Consider the following 20,202-nt stretch of genomic DNA (forward strand, 5'->3'; position numbering starts at 1 on the left):
ACCAACCATCTATAAACTGTTTGAAGATATTGTAAAGGACAAAATTTATTTTGCCGTTAAGTCTTTAATTAACACAAACCAACACGATTTTGTAACTGGCCGCTCTACAGCTACTAATCATGTTGGTAATACTGAATGCTGCAAGTCATCGTTGATAGCATTTACACTGATTTCTCTAAGCCATATGACAAAGTGTCGCACGAGATTCTAGTAAACAAGTTAGCTTGCTTGGGTTTCCACTCTACCTTTCTGCAATGGGTTAAGTCATATTTGACGGTCAGACGGTGCGTGATAAGAATTGATGGAGTATTATCGGTCCAACCACTTTATTGCTACTTCAGGTATTCCCTAAGGGAAAATGCTCCCACTTATTTTTGTCATTTTTATCAATGACATAAGCAAATCTTTTTCGTTTTAGATTTTCTTGCTATTCGCGAATGATTGAAAAATTTTCTTAATTATTAAAGTCTGAGTGGATGCTCAGAAGCTTCAACTTGACTTGAACAATCTTCATTGATGGTGCGTGCAGTAGCGTCAGCCTTTCAATATTAAAAAATGTTCTCGGTTACCATTTTCGAGGTGTCAGTACATCCATCCTAACCATCCCACACCATTTCTAAGAATGTATTACAAAGTGTAACAAAGTTTAAGGGTATTAAAGTTTAATTCGAAATACAATTTTTCTTCAGTGGTCACATTAATTTTATTATTTCAAAATTGCACTTGTTTCTAAGCTTCATTCGTCGCAATGCTTCTGAATTTTCTGAACGGTATACATTTAAACTGCGATTTACGACCCTTGTTCGTTCTCACTTAGAGTCGGATGTTACCATTTCGATATCTTAAGACCTACTTTCGATAAATAGAATAGAGCGCATTCAAAAAGTATTTCTTACGCAGGCATTACGTTCTCTACAATTTAGGGCCCCTTTTCCATCCTATAATTCTCGGCTAAACCTAATTAATTTAGAAAAGAGCAGGACAGTCCTTCCATTTTCATTTATTTTCAGCGTTGTTAATGGCATTGTCGACTGTCCTGTTCTGCTTGAGCGAACAAGCTTTAGTGAAGTCTTCGCACTGTGTACCCTTTTTATGGATAAAGGTTTAATACTAAATTTATGAGTAATGCAGCCATTACTCGCGCACTTAGAGACTATAGTTCATTATCTAGTTCCAGTCCGCTTGATTTCACTTCCTTTAGATCTAATTTTGTAAAATTTGTAAATTTGGTTACCTAGTATTGAATTTATATTGATTGCTAATATAATATTTTGTTGCCAAATTGCTCTGGTTTTTTCATAAATTCTTGTCTAGTCTGTAACGTAATTTGTACTGCAGATTACTAAAATTAAAAAAAGAAAAAAATAAAATAAAATGTACTTATAAATAAATATTTAAATGTTTCCCTATAACCAAAACCTACGAAATTTGTTCGAACTTATGAAGAGGAAAAAATGCTACCAGCTTTAGTAAGAAAACCCCAAAACGGGAATACTGCTGTTGGTATCTCTTGGTCTCTCTCTCTCTCTTTCTCTCCGTTTCGCTGTTAAAAAGTTTTTATGAGTTTAATCATATTCATTTTGCTGTTATCATTAAAATCCTAACAGTCTGCTATTTACAGTTTACGTGCAAACAGTGTGGACTCTGTTATGTTTACTGCTCTGTACCTCAATTATGTTCCTGAAGAAAAGGAAAGAGAGCTAAAGACGTAGGCTAAAAGTGTACATAATTATATTTGTTTATCAATATCACATTCACGCGTAATTCAAATTAACCTTTGTAGAGAATTCAAAAATGAGAATCTTTTTATTCATTTTACAGAACACAACTGTAAATTTACGTTTTATTTTATAACAAAAGTTATAACAGTGCTGCTAATTTAAATAATTTCTATTGTATGAATAGTCTACAGCTTATTGTTCCTCATTTCATAGTTCATATCGGAAAAGTGTTTTTACATATTGAATTATGACTGCCTCTTTGTAAAAGAGTTAAACCAAATGTTGCACCACTTTTCATTATATTTACCTGCACCATTGGCTTGATACGAATTAATTAATTATTTTTAGACAATTTTACAAAATTCTTACTAACGCCGAGCACTAGCACCAAAATACTCGCATCAAACAAATCAAATCATACAATTGGAAAAAACTCACAAAACAAAAAATTAATTAAAACTATTTAAAAGACAACAACTTCTGTGCATTCATTCCCTCAAAAAGCGCTTAAATCTCAAATTGTGTCATTACGCCGGAACCTGGTATTTTTCCTTTAGCCGGGTCTACATTGAAAACTTGAGATATATGCGTCCTTCGCAAAGAACCGTACTGATCGTAAGTTCGTGTTTCTTCCGTTTCGCCCACTTCATTGGTCACATACGATTTGCATGTGTACAATGGGCAACAGAGTGGATAATTGAGAAATTCATTGGCTGGCGGTACGGGACTGCAATTGCCCTGTAATTTCGGTACTTGGCATCTGAAAGAGATCGAGCATGCGGAAATTTGATATGATTTAATTCAAAATGTGCACAATTAAATGTCTGTAATCACACACACACACACACGCACCTGTCATGCCATAGCTGCAGAGTGCCCAAACACTGCACTCGTATACATTGGCCCGGACGCGTGAAGGCCTCGCCGATGAAGAGCTCGCGTCCGGTCTCGGCATCAGTGCATTTGCCTTCAAAATAGCCAGCTGAAAGATTGATGATTAATGCGCATAAGTACATTTTTATGTGTATATACATATGTATATAATACAGCGATAAAATGAATGAAAAAAATAAATTTTTTGAGGAGATAATTTTCAAAATAATTAAAATTGTAGACATTAGATTTGCTATATGCATATATGTAGGTACATTTATACAAATGGGCTTGGATCATACAATAATAATACAAACAAGCACTGAACTATGTATGTACATACATTAAGGTGAGTCAATTTGTATGGTACCGTTCCCAGCAGCTTCGTATTCTACATTAAATTCTAAGAAAAAAGATCCAAAGTGAATTTCGAACCCCCAAATTTTAGCAGAGTACGAAAATTGAGAGAAAGTTATGGCAATGAAGAAAGAAAGTAAACAAATTAATATGGCATTAAAAATGCTATAAAACCAAAATAATTTTGAATTCGTTGTTGATGGTGAAAAAATTGTGCTCAGTAGTAAAAAATTGTAAAAGTTAGTAAAATTTAATGGTTTTGATTTTTTTTGGTTTTTTTTGCACGCTTTGGTTTGATTTGCATATACAAAAAAAAAAATACAAACTACATTTTTTCATATTGCAATATTGGGGGAATCCCAATTAATTTGGTGTGTAGCACCGCCATGGTGTCAATTGAATAAAAAATTGGCATCAAAAACAAATTCTTCGAACCAAAATATCCCCGAGCACAAGTTTGGTATAAAACAAAATTGCACTACATTCATAATTTATTTAATTCTTCATTTAACTTCGTACGAGTATTAATTAAAAATGGCTTCTCCTCAAATTTGATGGGCTCGAAATCAACTTTAGAGGCACCTCTATGCTCAAGCGAGCGTTTGTTTTAGAATTTCATGTACAATCCGAATCTGCTAGGAATGATGGCAAAAAAAAGAAAAACAAAAAAAAAAATATACCCATCCTAGCATACATATGTATGTTAATGTATATAAACAACAACAGAAAAAATAAAAGAAAGTTTTTGTTTTTATCTGCCTACCGCGATAAGCTGGGTTCGCTCTGCTTATTGGCGCGGGCAATGTAAGAGCAGCCCATAAAAGCAGCAATAATTTACTACAACTACAGCAGCGATAATAGAAGTGCGTACAGAGCGTGTGTGGTCCACGTGACATCATGTCCAGGCTCATTCTTGCGGAGTCTGCGATTATTTATAAACTATTTGTTTACTTAGCACCTTATGCAGTTGTGCAACTTTTCACATTTGATGACTAATTTCATTCGTTATCAATTTTTGTATAGCCTTTCAATGAACTTGAATTTTTTTTTTTTTACCAAATTGAACTTCTTAGTCAATAAATTGTATATTTTTTAATTTGTTTTTAATTCGGTTTTCCTGTGCGCTTCACACGTTTTGTTGTTCGCAAATGTTAAAACGCGACTGCGGCTTAAAATCTACTTACGCTCGTATAATACGCAAAATCTGAGATTGTTTGATACTTACATTGTGTGCTCTCTTGTTTCGCTTACTTTTTTCATTTAATATTTTATATGTATGTATATTTTTTTTAAGCATATAAACAACAGAGGGTCACGAATGTGTATAAAATCTGCCAGAGTTTTGCAACTTAATAAAATTTTATATGTTTTGGTGTAAATATGTGGGCCAATCCAAGCAAAATGAAAAATTTAAATTCGAATATTAACTCTTTATCGCATATGAGCTCATGTATATGGTATTTCAGTTTCTATTCAATTTTATTTCCAAACTAATAATTGTATTATAACTTATTGCACGTGTTGTTAAAAAATAAAATGGAATCTTCCAACGCGTATAAGAGGCATATTTTGTATTTCTTTTATAAAAGTGGTAAAAATGCAACAACTGCTGCTGCAGAAATACACACTGTTCACGGAGAGAATACCGTGAGTGTAAGGACTGCGCAAAAGTTTTATTCAAAATTCCGAAGTAGTAACTGCGACGTGGAGAATGCCCCGAGCGCTGGTCGTCCTGAAGTCTTTAACTCCGACGCCTTGCTCGAACTCGTGGAAGCTGAGCCAAATTTGACAGTCGATATGATAGCTCAGAGGTTAAATTCTTCGCATGGAATAGTTCACAGGCACCTGGTTCAGTTGGGAAAGGTTTCAAAGCTAAGAAAACGGGTTCCGCATAGACTTTCCGTCGCCAACCTTCAGCAGAGATTGAATGTGTGTTCTCAGCTGCTGCAACGGCTTGAAAATGAAAGTATTTTGAACCGTATCCGTTACTGGTGATGAAAAATGGGTCCTTTACAATAATCCTGTTCGCAAACGCCAATAGTTAGATAAAGATGAAACACCAGAACCGACCCCTAGAGATGGTCTTCACCGCAAGAAGATTTTCTTGTCTATTTGGTGGGATATGGCCGGTACTGTTTATTGTGAACTTCTGGAACCAAACCAGACGATAACTGCTGATTATTATTCCCATCACCTATCAAACCTGAATGAGGTACTTAACAAAAATCGACCGTCTTTAGTGAATAGACCCAAAGTTTTGTTTCGCCACGACAACGCAAGACCTCATACCGCAAGGCAAACATTAGGAAAGCTGAACGAGCTCGGATGGGAGCTATTGCCACATTCACCATACTTTCCGGATATTGCACCTTGTGATTATCACCTTTTCCGTGGACTTCAATCCCATATGAGTAACAAGAACTACTCCTTAAAAGAAGCTATAAAAAGGGATATCGAAGAGTATTTTGGCTCCAAGGACCAACAATTTTTTGAGCAGGGAATTAAAAATTTGCCTAAACGTTGGCGGGACATTGTAAATAATGAAGGAAAATATAACGTATTATTGATTAATAAGTACCTTAAACATCTTTTTTATTAATTTTAAAAACACACGAACATATGGACTGACCTGATATGTATGTACAGTCTGTTACATAAGAGCGTGGTCACAGTTAGATATGATAATAACAACAACTGATTTTCCGAATATGCGTAAATTTATTGATAATTGGGTCGTGAGTACTCAATTCAAATACCTCAGTAGCAAGTCAAATCTCCGGCATTGTCAATTATGACCTGGCACCATCGGGGCATACTTTCCACTTGTTTTTTTGCATATTCTACCGGAAAAGACCTCTAAATTTTCCGAATTTGTCGAGAAAGTTGATCTAAATTATATACATTAAATATAATCAGAGCCCACACATTTTCTATGTGATTAGCATCCGTTGACTGAGATGGCCAATCTAAAGAGACATCTCCGTTTTGCGCCTTCCACTTGCTACACCATCGACTCCGATGTTTCGGATCGTTGTCCTCTTGAAGGATCCAGCTCTCATTTTTCTTGATATACCATTGCTTAGCAGATGGTAACAAAGCCTTTTGACATATTTTATTCATTTTTTCGTCATTTAAATTCTCGGTAAATAAGAACAAAGTACCGAAACCTTTGTTTGAGAAGCACCCCCAAACATGGACCTTGACGGGCTGTTTAATAGTACGTTGAAGCATTCTACTGGTGAAGGTTGTCCGGGCGTGTTTGATGCTCGGAAATGCCCAGAAGAAGGATTCATTAGAAAACATTACGTTGCTCTAATCGCGGTCCAAGTTTTCCTTTGCTCATTCCCCTCGTTTTTCAATGAGTTTTGCACTCAACATTGGTTTTTCCAAAGTATTGCGATATTTCAGTTTATTGGCAAGCAAGTGCCTGCAAATCGTTCCGTAAGATATGTCAACACCTTTTGCTTTCATTTTCACAGCAGCTCCACGTAAAGTCAAAGTTGGATCTTTCGAGAACAATGCGAGAATCTTTTTTTCGTCTTTTTTTGAGACTTTGCTTGCACTTCCTCGATCAGGAAAATCATCAACGTTACCGACCTTTTTATAGCGATTTATCCACTTGTTAACGAACTGCTTCGACTTTCCCATATATTTAGCAACAGCAGTTTGTGTTAACTTGGGTCCTTTTTCATGCAAACATAGAAAAATTGCCTCAAAGCGAGAGGCGTAAACAGCACTCATTTCGAAAACCCACTCAATTGAAGACTAAATTTGACAGACAGCTGGCTTTTTACGAAAAGCATGAAGGACTGAGGTGCCCTCTTTGTCATAGAAAAAAAAACAGGACGCCCTGATTTTTTATCTATGTGTAACAGTGACCACGCTCTTATGCAACAGACTGTATGTATGTAGGTCACCTTACCATTACATTACTCTCTTCGAAAAGGTGTTTTTTAGCTGCATAAGAATCATCGATTTCGATAACTATAGTTTGCCAACTGAGAATGGCAAATTGTGTTAGCATTTCTGTTCTGTTAAGTTTGGCAAGTCATCATGAATTGCTTAACGCCAGAACATCGCTTCCAAGTAGTGAAAATTTACTTTGAACAAAAACAAAATTCCTGTTCACGAAGTTTATAGAGCAAAGTATTCAGAGAGACGATGCCGAAATATCAATTCTTCGTCGTTCTCAACTTGTCCTTTGACTACGTGGAAAATTTTACGTCAGGATCTTTACCTACGTGCCTATAAAATACAGCTGGTGCAAGAATTGACACCAAATGACCATCGCTGGTGTCGCTTTTTTGCTGATTGAGCTCATTTAGATTTATTGGAAAAAGTAGTCAAAAATTGGACTGATCGAAAGGGGCATGTGATTCAAAGCCGAGACGGACATTTGAAAATCATATTAAAAATAAAATTGTCATGAAACCATGGACGATATTATACTAAAACAAATCATTCCATCAATATTTCTCTTTTGTATTGTAATTTTAATTTCTTAAGCTCTTATAACCCAAGTCTTACAACTATAGTGAAGCTTGGCCCAATGGCTACGCTCAGTTTTTCCTTTGCTAACTACGGAAATCAAGCGAGTGTATATTAATGTGGGGGGCTGGAATACTCGATCATTTTATAAACATTTCATCTTGTAAACCGCGTTTGCTCAAAGGATTATTATTACGAGCATCTCTTCAGTTGGTCCACTAAGGCAAGTTAAATGGTTGAAGTACCAGTCCGGCATTCCCCAAGTATCACTTAAGCGCCGTTATGATACCATTATGCGACCCCATCGGACAGATATCTACAGCCAACCGGGGCTGTTGATGTAATGCTGAAGGTTGCTGGTATTTAGGTGGGAGCACTGTCACAGGCTGTCAAAGAGGAAGCATACAAACTCTGACATTTCCAGAGGAAGTTCTCAATAACCTCCTTCTCTGAAAGGTCCGCGCAGTTTCTGCATTGGAGACTAAATGGTAAAACTATCATCTCTGCGAATGTGCCGATCATCCAATGAGGGGTGAACATAGCTAAGCGTTTGGAAATCGAATGGAGTGAAGTGCTCAGGAGAAAATCTTGTATCGCGGGTAAAAGTGTGTAACATTCCCTCCCAACAAAATAGGATACGTCTTCCTAATGATCTCCCAATATATTCGCCCATTCCTTTTAAATAATGAATCAACCGTGACATATTTTAACACTTTAAAAAATTATTTTAACCCTTCATTAGGCACGTGGTCTACAATCGTAGACCACTTCTTTTCAAAGTCGTGCAACTCCTTAAATTTGTCTCTTAAATTACCTAAGCTTTTTAATAGCTGTTTATAATTAATCTCTTTATCCAATTAGTGCATTCAGTGCGGGTTTGACGTGCAGTTGTAAATTTTATCAAGGTCTGAACAGTGCTGGTCTACATATGTAGACCACGTGACTAACGACGTTACTTTTTCTTGCGGCAATATTACTTGATATATTAAATATTTGAATTAAGTTCAGGTAAGTTTTGCTTACATTTTTTTTTACAAAAGTGTGCTAATTTAATTCTTCTTCTTAATTGGCGCGATAACCGCTTACGCGATTTTGGCCGAGATTAACAAAGCGCGCCAGTCGTTTCTCTCTCGTGCTAACCGGCGCCAATTGGACACACCAAGTGAAGCCAAGTCCTTCTTCACCTGATCTTTCCAACGCAGAGGAGGCCTTCCTCTTCCTCTGCTACCACCAGCTGGTACCGCATCGAATACTTTCAAAGCCGGAGCGTTTGTATCCATTCGGACGACATGACCCAGCCAACGAAGCCGCTGGATCTTTATTCGCTGCGCTATGTCTATGTCGTCGTAAAGCTCATACAGCTCATCGTTCCATCGTCTACGATATTCGCCATTGCCAACGTGCAAAGGTCCAAAAATCTTACGCAGAATCTTTCTCTCGAACACTCCAAGCGTCGCTTCATCGGATGTTGTCATCGTCCAAGCTTCTGCGCCATACGTTAGGACGGGCATGATGAGAGCCTTGTAGAGTGTTAGTTTTGTTCGTCGAGAGAGGACTTTACTGCTCAATTGCCTACTTAGTCCAAAGTAGCACTTGTTGGCAAGAGAGATTCTACGTTGGATTTCAAGGCTGACATTGTTATCGGTGTTAATGCTGGTTCCTAAATACACGAAGTCTTTTACAACCTCGAAATTATAACTGTCAACAGTGACGTGGGTGCCGATACGCGAGTGCGCCGACTGTTTGTTTGAAGACAGGAGGTACTTCGTTTTGTCCTCGTTCACCACCAAACCCATTCGCTTTGCCTCTTTATCCAGTTTGGAGAAGGCAGAACTAACAGCGCGGTTGTTAAGGCCGATGATGTCAATATCATCGGCATACGCCAGCAATTGTACGCTCTTATAAAAAATTGTGCCTGAGCGATTAAGTTCTGCGGCTCGTACGATGCTCTCCAACATCAGGTTAAAGAAGTCACACGACAGCGAGTCACCCTGTCTGAAACCTCGTTTGGTATCAAACGGCTCGGAGAGGTCCTTCCCAATTCTGACGGCGCTGCTGGTGTTGAGCAACGTCATCTTACATAGCCGTATTAGTTTTGCGGGGATACCAAATTCAGACATCGCGGCATACAAGTAACTCCTTTCCGTACTGTCGAATGCAGCTTTGAAGTCGACGAAAAGGTGGTGTGTGTCGATTCTCCTTTCATGGGTCTTTTCCAAGATTTGGCGTATTGAGAATATTTGGTCAATGGTGGACTTTCCAGGTCTGAAGCCACACTGATAAGGTCCAATCAGTTGGTTGACGGTGGGCTTCAGCCTTTCACACAATACGCTCGCTAGAACCTTATAGGCGATATTTAGAAGACTAATCCCGCGGTAATTGGCACAAATTGCAGGATCGCCCTTCTTATGGATTGGGCAGAGCACACTTAAATTCCAATCGGCAGGCATGCTTTCATCCGACCATATTTTGCATAGGAGCTGATGCATGCACCTTACCAGCTCCTCGCCGCCATGTTTGAATAGCTCAGCCGGCAGTCCGTCGGCGCCCGCGGCTTTGTTGTTTTTTAGCCGTGATATTGCTATTCTCACCTCGTCATGGTCGGGTAACGGAACGACAATTCCGTCGTCAACGATTGGGGTATCGGGATCTTCACATTCTCTATGACATGCGCAGCTGTCACCGTTTAACAGGTTCGAGAAGTGTTCCCTCCATAATTTAAGATTGCTCTGTACGTCAGTCACCAGATCGCCGTCTTTGTTCTTACAGGAAAACGCCCCGGTCTTGAAACCTTCTGTAAGCCACCGAACTTTCTGGTAAAATTTTCGGGCGTTGTTCCTGTTGGCCAGCATCTCAAGCTCCTCGCACTCACGTATTTCGGCCTCTCGTTTCTTCTGTCGGATAATACGTCTCTCTTCCTTTCTAAGCTCTCTGTAGCGATCCCACATGGCTCGCGTTGCGCCCGATCGCAGCGTGGCTCTATAGGCAGCATCCTTTCTTTCTGCGGCAGCATGACATTCCTCGTCGTACCAATTGTTTTTTCGGGCTCGCCGGAATCCGATTTCTTCTTCGGCGGCGGTACGTAGAGAACGAGAAATGTTGCTCCATTGCTCGCGCATGCCGGTTTGTTGGGCAGTGCTCTCCGAGAGCAGGAGTGAGAGTCGAGTGGCGAATCTTCTGGCTGTCTGTTGTGATTGCAGCTTTTCGATGTCGAACATTCTTTGCGTAGGTAGATGTACGTTTTTTGCTGCACAGAGGCGGGTGCGCAGCTTGGCTGCAACAAGGTAATGATCCGAGTCGATGTTGGGCCCTCGGATCGTACGTACATCTAATACACTAGAAGCGTGTCTTCCATCTATCACAACATGATCGATCTGGTTTCGCGTTTTTCGATCAGGAGACAGCCAGGTAGCTTGGTGTATCTTTTTATGCTGGAATCTGGTGCTGCAGACTACCATGTTTCGGGCCCCGGCGAAGTCGATCAGCCTCTGTCCGTTACCGGATGTTTCGTTGTGCAGGCTGAATTTTCCGACTGTGGGACCAAAAATTCCCTCCTTGCCCACCCTGGCGTTGAAGTCGCCAAGCACGATTTTTATGTCGTGGCGGGGGCAGCGCTCATAGGAACGTTCCAAGCGCTCATAGAAGGAATCTTTGGTCGCATCGTCCTTCTCTTCCGTCGGGGCGTGGGCGCAAATTAGCGAGATGTTAAAAAATCGCGCTTTGATGCGGATTATTGCGAGACGCTCGTCCACCGGAGTGAACGACAGTACTTGGCGACGAAGTCTCTCTCCCACAACAAATCCGACAACGAATTTGCGCTCCTTTACATGGCAGCTGTAGTAGACGTCGCAAGGTCCTATGGTTTTCTTACCTTGCCCCGTCCATCGCATCTCTTGGATGGCAGTGATGTCAGCCTTTGCTCTCACGAGGACATCAACCAGCCGGGCAGAGGCACCTTCCCCATTAAGGGACCGGACATTCCAGGTGCATGCCCTCAAATCATATTCCTTATTTCGTTTGCAGGGGTCGTCATCAGTAAAGGCAGTTCTCATCCGAGGCTTTGTAATTCTTTTCATTGGGGGGGATTTTTAAGTGGCGGGTCCCAAACCCAGCGCACAACCAGCTATCCTGGAATGCTTCGCCTTCTCACGTTAGCTCACTCCCGAACGGGTGTTCGGGAGCTACCCAGAGGATACGTGGGCTAATTCCGGCCGTTGTGAGCTGCTTGAACCATATGTAGAAGAATCGTCCTGGCCACTCCCAAGTGAATGGCGATCAGTAACTTTCCCCACTTGCGTGGACTTCTACACATGGAACCATCCTCCATCCGCTAATTTAATTAGTTTCAGATAATATTATGTCTGATTCCAAAAAAAGCCGAATGGAAAGCAGCAAAAATCTTGAAGTATGGGAAAGATGGCTCTCCGAACTATCAAGTAGTGAAGAAAGTGCTATGGATGAAGAAAACGAGACGGAGGTTGACGAAGATACGGATATCAATGTGAATGCTGCCGAATCGGAACTAGAAGGATCATTCCATTTAGGAAAAGACGATGCCACTAAGTGGAAGAAAACCAGACCCAATTTGCAAGTTCGTATTCGTTCGCACAATATAATCAAACTTTTGCCGGGTACAAAAGGTAATGCGCGCAATGTTGAAACAGAAATTGAGTGCCTAAATTTATTTGTGAATGATTCGGTTATAAGAATAATAACCGTTTCCACAAATTTGTATATTCAAAAAGTACGGGTTAACTTTCAAGAAGATAGAATGAATCAAGATGCAAGAGAAACCGATGACATTCAATTCTCAAGGAAACGGGGTTGTATCGTGCTACCTAGCGATGAGCGAGAAACGGTTTAGATTTCTGATAAGATGCCTGCGATTTGATGACATCAATACAAGACAGCAGAGAAGAGCAATTGATAAATTGGCGCCCAGAAGAGAATTTTTTGAAGTATTCCTGGTCAACTTTCAAAGTAATTTTATTGGTAGTGAGTTTCTTACTGTGGATGAACAACTATTAGCATTTAGAGGGCGTTGCGCGTTTAAGCAATACATTCCTAGTAAGCCGGCCAAGTTTGGCATTAAAACTTTCGCGATCGTGGATGCAAAAGCGTCTTACACTTTTAATTTGGAAACTTATGGGGGAACTCAGCCGGACTTACAATACAAACTTAATATAGCAATTGTGCGGAAGAGATAACTCTTCGATTGGTAGAGCCAAAATAATATAAAACGGAGTGATTTTCTTGAGAAATGCGCTTGGGAGCTCATTCGACCACAAATTGAAGTTAGATCAAAGAATCCTCGACTACCCAGGAAAATGAGGCAGCGAGCCCACAACCTTCTTGGCATCCCAAGCATTGCATCACAACCCACTCAATCACCAAGTAACTATGCCGGACGTTGTCATATTTGCTCTCGCAATATGAACAAATCATCCCGAAAGTCGTGTACTAAATGCGGCAGATTTCCTTGCAAAAATCATATGAGAGAAAGCTGCATGGAATGTCTCAGTGAGGAAATATAAGCAGTTTTCAGAAACCACAACATATAAGTTTTGTACAAAACTTTTATTTTTTTATTCAAAGACGTGAATTTTACATATTTTTATTTTAAGTTTTACGAATAATAAAAACTCTTTTGTAAGTCGTCCATTAGTTATAAGAAAAAACGTTTATGAATTGCAATAAATGTTAAAAAACACATACATTCATGTTTTTATTGAATTTACAGAAGATACACAAATATTTTTGTGAAAATATTAGTTTATATTCCTCACATTAAATAACAGGATATACTTATGAAGTATTATTAAGAAACACAAATGAATAACACTTTTAGTCATAATATTAAAATGGTCTACGATTGTAGACCACGTGCCTAACCACGTTACAAAAATCCACGTGCCTAACGAAGGGTTAATGGTTATTTGTTGTTATTGTAGCAGTCCATCAAGCCCTGCCGGTATGATGTAGTTACCGGTAGTCATTGTCTATCTCATCTATCGATAGGCCCATGAAACATCTTGTTTTGATATGGTGGGTGCGCGGAGAGAGGAGTATTAAGTTAGTGGTTTGAAGGGGTATGTGAATAGCAAAGATGATAGATTCACCAGGTTTGGCCATTAACTATAGTGGAAAGCAAAATTCTGCCATCAACTGCGGCTGCCACGTCACAGGAGTAGTCGGCAGCCAAATGTTGCCCGCTCATTCACACACTCGTCCAATCAGACGTTGTTCAGACAGCAACGAAGCAACAGGGGCGAAGGTTGTGTTAATTTTTTTCCATATATCACCAAGACAATTTCAGATTTTTAGTTAACATACCAATTGATAGGTCCTGCTATGTCAGCCCATTCGCTGATTCTGTCAAACTTGCTGAGAGCCGGCTCACCACACCTGTAAAAATCTTTTCACCATGTGTGAATAGGAAATTAGTGTTGTGCGGGGTATATTCACATGCCGAATTTTATTGGTGTTAAGCTGTTGCCTAGATTAAATGAATAAATGAATAAATGAGAGAGCTTTTGTTGCTTTATGCACTAATACCTCTCAAGCTTTCAGTTGAATGTGTTAAAATGTTTTATAGATTACTATACTTATTAGGTACTTTATTTTAAAGAAATTTGGTAGGTATTGAAGTAACCTAGAAATTTGTAAATTTTTTAATGCAATTGTTTGAAAACTTTAAGCTCGGAGAAAAATTCCGTCATCCTGTTAGATGGAAGTATCAGTGAGTAATTTTGCGAATTTCATAAGAAAGTCAGAGAAGAACTCGCTTCATTTTTCAGACTTCATCATGAACTTCTACAGCAATAACAACAACAGCCAGACTTTGTTAGAGCCCTAAGTATAATTAACTGAATCAGGAATCGGTTACTTGATTGGCATCCAATTTAAAAACCAAACAAATTTAAAGGCTGTATAGATATATTAGATTGAAAAGCCTATTTCTTCAACATTTTCACCTCTCCTGCAGCCACAAAAGCTAAAAATGCTTGGAAGACTTTTTTATCTCCATTGCTCAAGGGTTAGTATTTATTGTATACCCATAATTCAGCGTATCGCGTCATCAATAAAATACCATCTTTCATATACTAGGTTGTTCAATATGTTTTGCGGTTCGATGAGGAACGCTCTCGGCTGCTAGCCAAAATCTGTAAATTCATTTATTCAGCCATTTAGTATCGACATGTCACAGTATTTTCTACAATGCAAAATATCAAGTTTCGTGCAGTGACTGATTTTTTTTTATTTTTTTGTGAAGGTTTGAAAGGAACAACACCACCAGAACTTATAGAAAAAATACAGGATATCGTATTTGAAAATCGTCGTGTGACTAAAAAAAAAGAGGCTGTCTGTAAAGTCGGTATACTGACGATAGTTTAACGTGACAACGTCATAAGAAAATACTGATGTAATGGTTACAATTTTCAAAACAAAATTTTAATTTTATTTGTTTTATAGATATTTTGTATGGATATAGAGGAGAAGGTAAATGGAATTGCAATGGAATAGGTCAAGTTACATTTACACAAACGTTAAAATTACGAAACATTTATCAAATTCATGAAAGATATGTTCAATTTCGATTGTGCATCAGACGTTAATAAGTCAACAACACTAAGAGGCACCATCATCGATTTGCCTTTTTCAAGACACTTTACACTCGAAACACTCCCTTTCATTTCCTACTTTTGCTATCATCGTCCTATTCTCAACAGAGAAATGGTTCATTACCAAGCACACAGGAAGAAGGCATATGCAAATACAAGTATGTGAATTTATATTCAAATGCGCATATACATACATATACATACATATATATGCTCACTCAAGTAGGAGAGAGCCAGATGTCGAACGTTGCCGAACGCGGGGGCCGATTGTGCTCTTTGCCGTTCGTTTCGCGCTTTCGCTTGCAGTTCATTCAAGGTAACGACCATGAGCAAGGTAACGACGAATGAGCAAGGTAACGACGATTGAGCAAGGTAACGACACATTTTTTCGTGCGTGCGGCCGCCTAAATCGAATTATAAGACGTTATCATGTCAAAAAGATTTAGTAGAAGCCCAAGTCATTTCATTACGCTGCGTAAGCAATATTTTGAAGTATTGGGTTTCAGAAAACTGAGTGCACAATGGGTGCCGCATTGGCTAGCAATGGAACAAAAATACATTCGAATGCGACTTTTTCAGCAACTCTTAGAGCATTTGCGAAAGGATAAAGTATATTTTGTGCATCGACTTATCACTACGAATACGACTTGGGTCTATCACCATAATCCTAAATTGAAACAAGAAGCTGAAGAGTGATGTTCTTGGGCTCCGAAACGAGTTCGTGCCCAGAAATCGGCCAAGAAGGTGTTAGCGTCAGTTTTTTGGGATGCGAAGAAAATTTTACTTGTAGATTACTTGCAAGCTCGTTAAACAAATTCTGAATATTATTGTAACCTTTTTGGAACAGCTGAAGGAAAAAATTCGTGTAAGAAGACCCGGTTTGCTAAAGAAACATTATTTTTCCTTAGCGCAAAGCGCACAGTACAAGAGCACTTTAACAATGACTAAAATCCTTGAATTAAAGTTCGAATTGTTGTAAATTGAAATTGTTGTCTCTATTTTCCAGCGACTTCGATCTTTTCCCAGATCTACAAAAATTCATGCGTGGAAAGCGTTTCTCATCAAATGATGAAGTCATAACAGCTGTGGGAGAGTATTTTGCAGGCGTTCAAGATTATCATTTTAGGAATGGAATTCATAAATTGAAATCTCGTTGGAACAATTCTATTGATATTGAGAGGAGACTATGCTAAATAATAAAGCATAGTAATAAATAACCACAAAACTTATTGAACAACCTAGTATGTATGCAAATATTTGTCTAAAACTTTACACCTCTGAAATAAAAATAAATAAACCCAGCCACAAATGGGCATAGCATGTCAGGTAGTTCAACAGATCCCAATCAGGAGAGTTTCATTTTATGTGATCACTGTAGCCGAGTAGTTTAATGCGTGGCTTACGCATGGAGTGGCCCGAAAGAAGCATAAGTGAGGGAAGTAGTCTCGCTTATCAACAACATACATGTTTATGTAAATACGAGTATATATATGTGTGTATATGCAAACATGCCTAGATGCATACTTAAATACAATATATTCACATACATACATATATTAAAGTGCTGATAAAATTTCCTGACTAATTCATTAAGAAATAAATATATACACTTGTGCTCACATAATTAAGTCACTATTTCATACTAAATTTTTTCGTAAATTTTTTATAAGCACATACAGTCGAACCTCAATAAGTCGAACTTCGATATCTCGAATATTTGATATCTCGAATCAAATTGCTTGGCAATGGCGTTTAGAGTGAGAATTGTGTGTAATTTTTACTTGATAACTCGAACTTCTATTACTCGAATATCTTGATAACTCGAACAGAATATTTGGCGCCAGCCTTGATAAGTCGAATTTCCGGGGGAATCCCCTTATTACGTGTTGCTTATTTTATAGCAAACAGATGTCAGCAGTTGGGTCGCTGCACTGTTTAAGTCCACAGGTATTTTATTAGTAGTTCTTACGCGAAAATAAACTCTGTTGACATGTCATCAAAACGTTGTTTAAAAACTTTATCTATTGATGAAAAATTTAAACTAATAAAGGAAGTAGAAATGGGTGCGCGAAAAAAAGATGTAGCTGTAAAGTATGCTATTCCGGCAAATACAGAGTCAACTATTTTAAAAAATAAACAAACGGTTATTACAATCGAATTATTGCAATCGAAAGTCGTGGTGCAAGTGGGAGTTCAAAGAGACTAAAAAAGACAACATACGTAAATGTGGACAAAGCAGTTTTAGAATGGTTTAAATCGGCAAGAACACGGAATTTGCCTATATCCGGAGGATTAGTTAAAGAAAAAGCATTGGAATTTAGTCAAAAATTAGAACAACCGAATTTCAAGGCAAGCTCTGGTTGGCTCGATAATTGGAAACGAAGGTATGTACCTACATTCATAAAATAAATGTGCAAGCTGGCACTAAAGCTATTTTTTTCTAAGATCTGGTATATGTCATAAAAAGGCGTGTGGTGAGAGTAATGATGTAAGCGAAGAAGACTGTATGAAATGGCAACGTGATGTTTTACCTCATTTATTAGAAGGTTATCAAGCACGGGACGTATTCAATGCAGACGAGACGGGCTTATTCTTTAAATGTCTTCCAGATAACACCTTAACTTTTAAAAACCAGAAATGCCATGGAGGAAAGCACAGTAAACAGAGATGATTGCCGCAAACATGGAAGGATCAGAAAAATTGAAATTACTCTTGATAGGTAAAAGTAATCAACTCCGTTGTTTTAGAGGTGTTAAATGGTTACCTCTCGACTATAAAGCAAATTCAAAGGCGTGGATGACGGGAGCCTTTTTTGAAGAATGGCTTCTTAACTTAGACAAACAATTTGGAAAAGCCGGAAGAAATATTCTACTTTTTATTGACAATTGCCTAGCCCATCCTAATTGTCAAAAATCAACGCAATAATTGATCGAATTCAAACATACACTTTTTTACACTAGAATTTAACACCAGATTTACCAGCTATTTAAGTATACCTATTTCTACCAAAACCAGTCGAAATGACTGGTGTATAAGAAAAAATGCTTATTGTGGCTTCGAGTCTTTATAAACTCCAAAAAAAAAAATACAAAAAAAGTCGAACATTATTAGTTGTAATAGATAAATGAATGAATGAATAGGCATCGTCAAATAGCAAACTACTTAATTTTTTACAGTTTGTCGGTCACAATTTCTACATAGGTAGGTGTGTACACTCTCCGCATATATTTTTTTTTGCATGTCTTACAAATATTTGTAGTCTGATTATTATTGCAATATTCTATGTGGCACCATTTGCGTACAGAAACTGTGACACTTGTAGCTGGAATATCATATGAAATGTATCTGAAATTCTGAAGCAACTTCTTTTACTAACCTAAATCCGTGCCCCGACAGTCGGTTCTACGTTACCGGAACGACCCAGATTTACTATATATCCGGTCAAGGACTGTCACTTCAGCAGCACTCCTTGTACATGTTGCTACAACAACAACTAATCTAAACAGAGAGTCTATGAGAATGTGAGATATTTTGTTCTGTTGTGCTTTTGTACAATATATTCAGCTGTTTATTCCGGCCACATTACAAACCGATACAGTTTCAAGTAATTTCTTAGCAGCTTTATAAATTTTGATGTGTTTATGCTTTGTACTTAGTATAAGCACTTTTTTATTTGGTTTGCTTTTATAAACGGTTACTGTGCATCTATTGGATTGGTACAACAAAGTTGAGAAACTTGGAAGTTTACGAAAATTCCCTTTTGTTTGCACGTATTGTTCCAATCAACGAAGTATTTTTAGATCTTAGGTTTAACGCCAAAGGAATACTTTGGTATACGGTTCAAGAAGTTTCATTACGACAAAATCGCTTAGGAGGTTGGTGCATTTCGATACTCGTATTTTTCTAAATACGGTTAGCCACATTTCGTCTCTACTTCAGACGACAGCCAAAAATGTATGCCAAATTTATGTGCCTTGTTTGGCATATACGAAGTAAATCTGTATCTGGCCTTCGTTGGAAGCAATTGCTCATCCACGGCAATATGATCTTCCGGTTCGAAGCAGTTTTGACTGTTTTCAAAACTTTGTTCCAAACTGCTGAAACTAGAGCATCCGTCTGTTTGCAAACGTTGACTTCTCTGATTTCTTTTGTCGTAACGAATGTATCGCAGAAACTGAATAAATTCTCGTCTACACATAGAGTTGGAAAAAAATGATGGTCCCCACTTGTTGTTCTACAAATATTGAAGTCTCCAAGTATTTCCTTCGTACGCCCCACGTGCGAACAATATTGTAACAAATACCTTCAATTTTCCTTGCGTAATTGTCAGTTTGTCCCCAAAACTCGAGAGGCTTCTAACTCAATACAAATACTTATATGTTCCAAAATATGGTTGTAATAGGAACACAATAGCAACGGCTCAATGCCGATAACGAGACGAATGAAGCCACCTCATGATTGCTCCGAAATCACACGTTTCTTCATAGAAACTTGCACCAGTCGTTTTGACTGGTACTGGTCTAAATGTCAATAGCAAAAAATATATTTGTTATTAATATATATAAAGTAAAGGCTTAAGTTAATAAAATGTATTATCCACTTATAGCTACAAAAATCATAGCATCATTTCGGAAAGCAAATGTTATATCGTCCCCTTAGTATTAAAATAGCCTATACATTTTTTGATGTTTTGAGAAAATGAATTTCAAACTTTTTGTCGAAAGTAGCTCTCACTCAAATCTCGTTATGTCTGTAAATACTTATTATGTTTTGACTGACGTTTTGACCCACTTTGTGGAACTAGAATTTGACAAAATTTTTACCACATATAAAATCGACGATGGAGAATCCAAAAATTCAATAAAAAAATAATAGCCTATGAGCACATAGGCTATTGTTATACTAAGGGGACGATATGTAGTAGGAATTTTGAATTGAAATTGCATAACCAGTCAAAATGACTGCTCTGGTAAATCTAGTATTAATGTATTGAAAGATTGCATACATTTTTAATTGTTACTGATGATCTACTAAAAATCTGAATTGATGTGAAAAGAAGACGTATCCATGAACATCTCGAAGATCTTGCCTACGCTGATGATAAATGTATGCCCTTCTCTTCGTCAAACCCACCGACATGT

At 38.1% G+C, this 20,202-nt stretch overlaps 1 protein-coding gene across 1 annotated transcript; it reads right to left on the bottom strand.

Annotated features, from left to right (window-relative positions):
* Nucleotides 1–1,801: 1,801 nt before the first annotated feature.
* On the bottom strand, nt 1,802–4,127 carry LOC128857482 (uncharacterized). Its single transcript, XM_054093239.1, has 3 exons — nt 3,715–4,127; nt 2,574–2,703; nt 1,802–2,481 (listed from the first exon to the last, which is right to left on the bottom strand). The coding sequence occupies exons 1-3, from the start codon at nt 3,860–3,862 to the stop codon at nt 2,229–2,231; spliced, it is 531 nt and encodes a 176-aa protein (XP_053949214.1). The 5' UTR covers nt 3,863–4,127; the 3' UTR covers nt 1,802–2,228.
* Nucleotides 4,128–20,202: the final 16,075 nt, after the last annotated feature.

The sequence above is a fragment of the Anastrepha ludens genome, chromosome 2 (genome assembly GCF_028408465.1).
Source record: "Anastrepha ludens isolate Willacy chromosome 2, idAnaLude1.1, whole genome shotgun sequence".
NCBI lineage: Eukaryota > Metazoa > Arthropoda > Insecta > Diptera > Tephritidae > Anastrepha > Anastrepha ludens.

Coding starts and splice junctions, on each gene's coding strand:
- LOC128857482 (XM_054093239.1), bottom strand. CDS start 3,862: ATGAGCCTGGACATGATGTCACGTGGACCACACACGCTCTGTACGCAC. Junction 2,704..3,714: donor AGCGAACCCAGCTTATCGCG/GTAGGCAGATAA, acceptor TCAATCTTTCAG/CTGGCTATTTTGAAGGCAAA. Junction 2,482..2,573: donor CTGCAGCTATGGCATGACAG/GTGCGTGTGTGT, acceptor GATCTCTTTCAG/ATGCCAAGTACCGAAATTAC.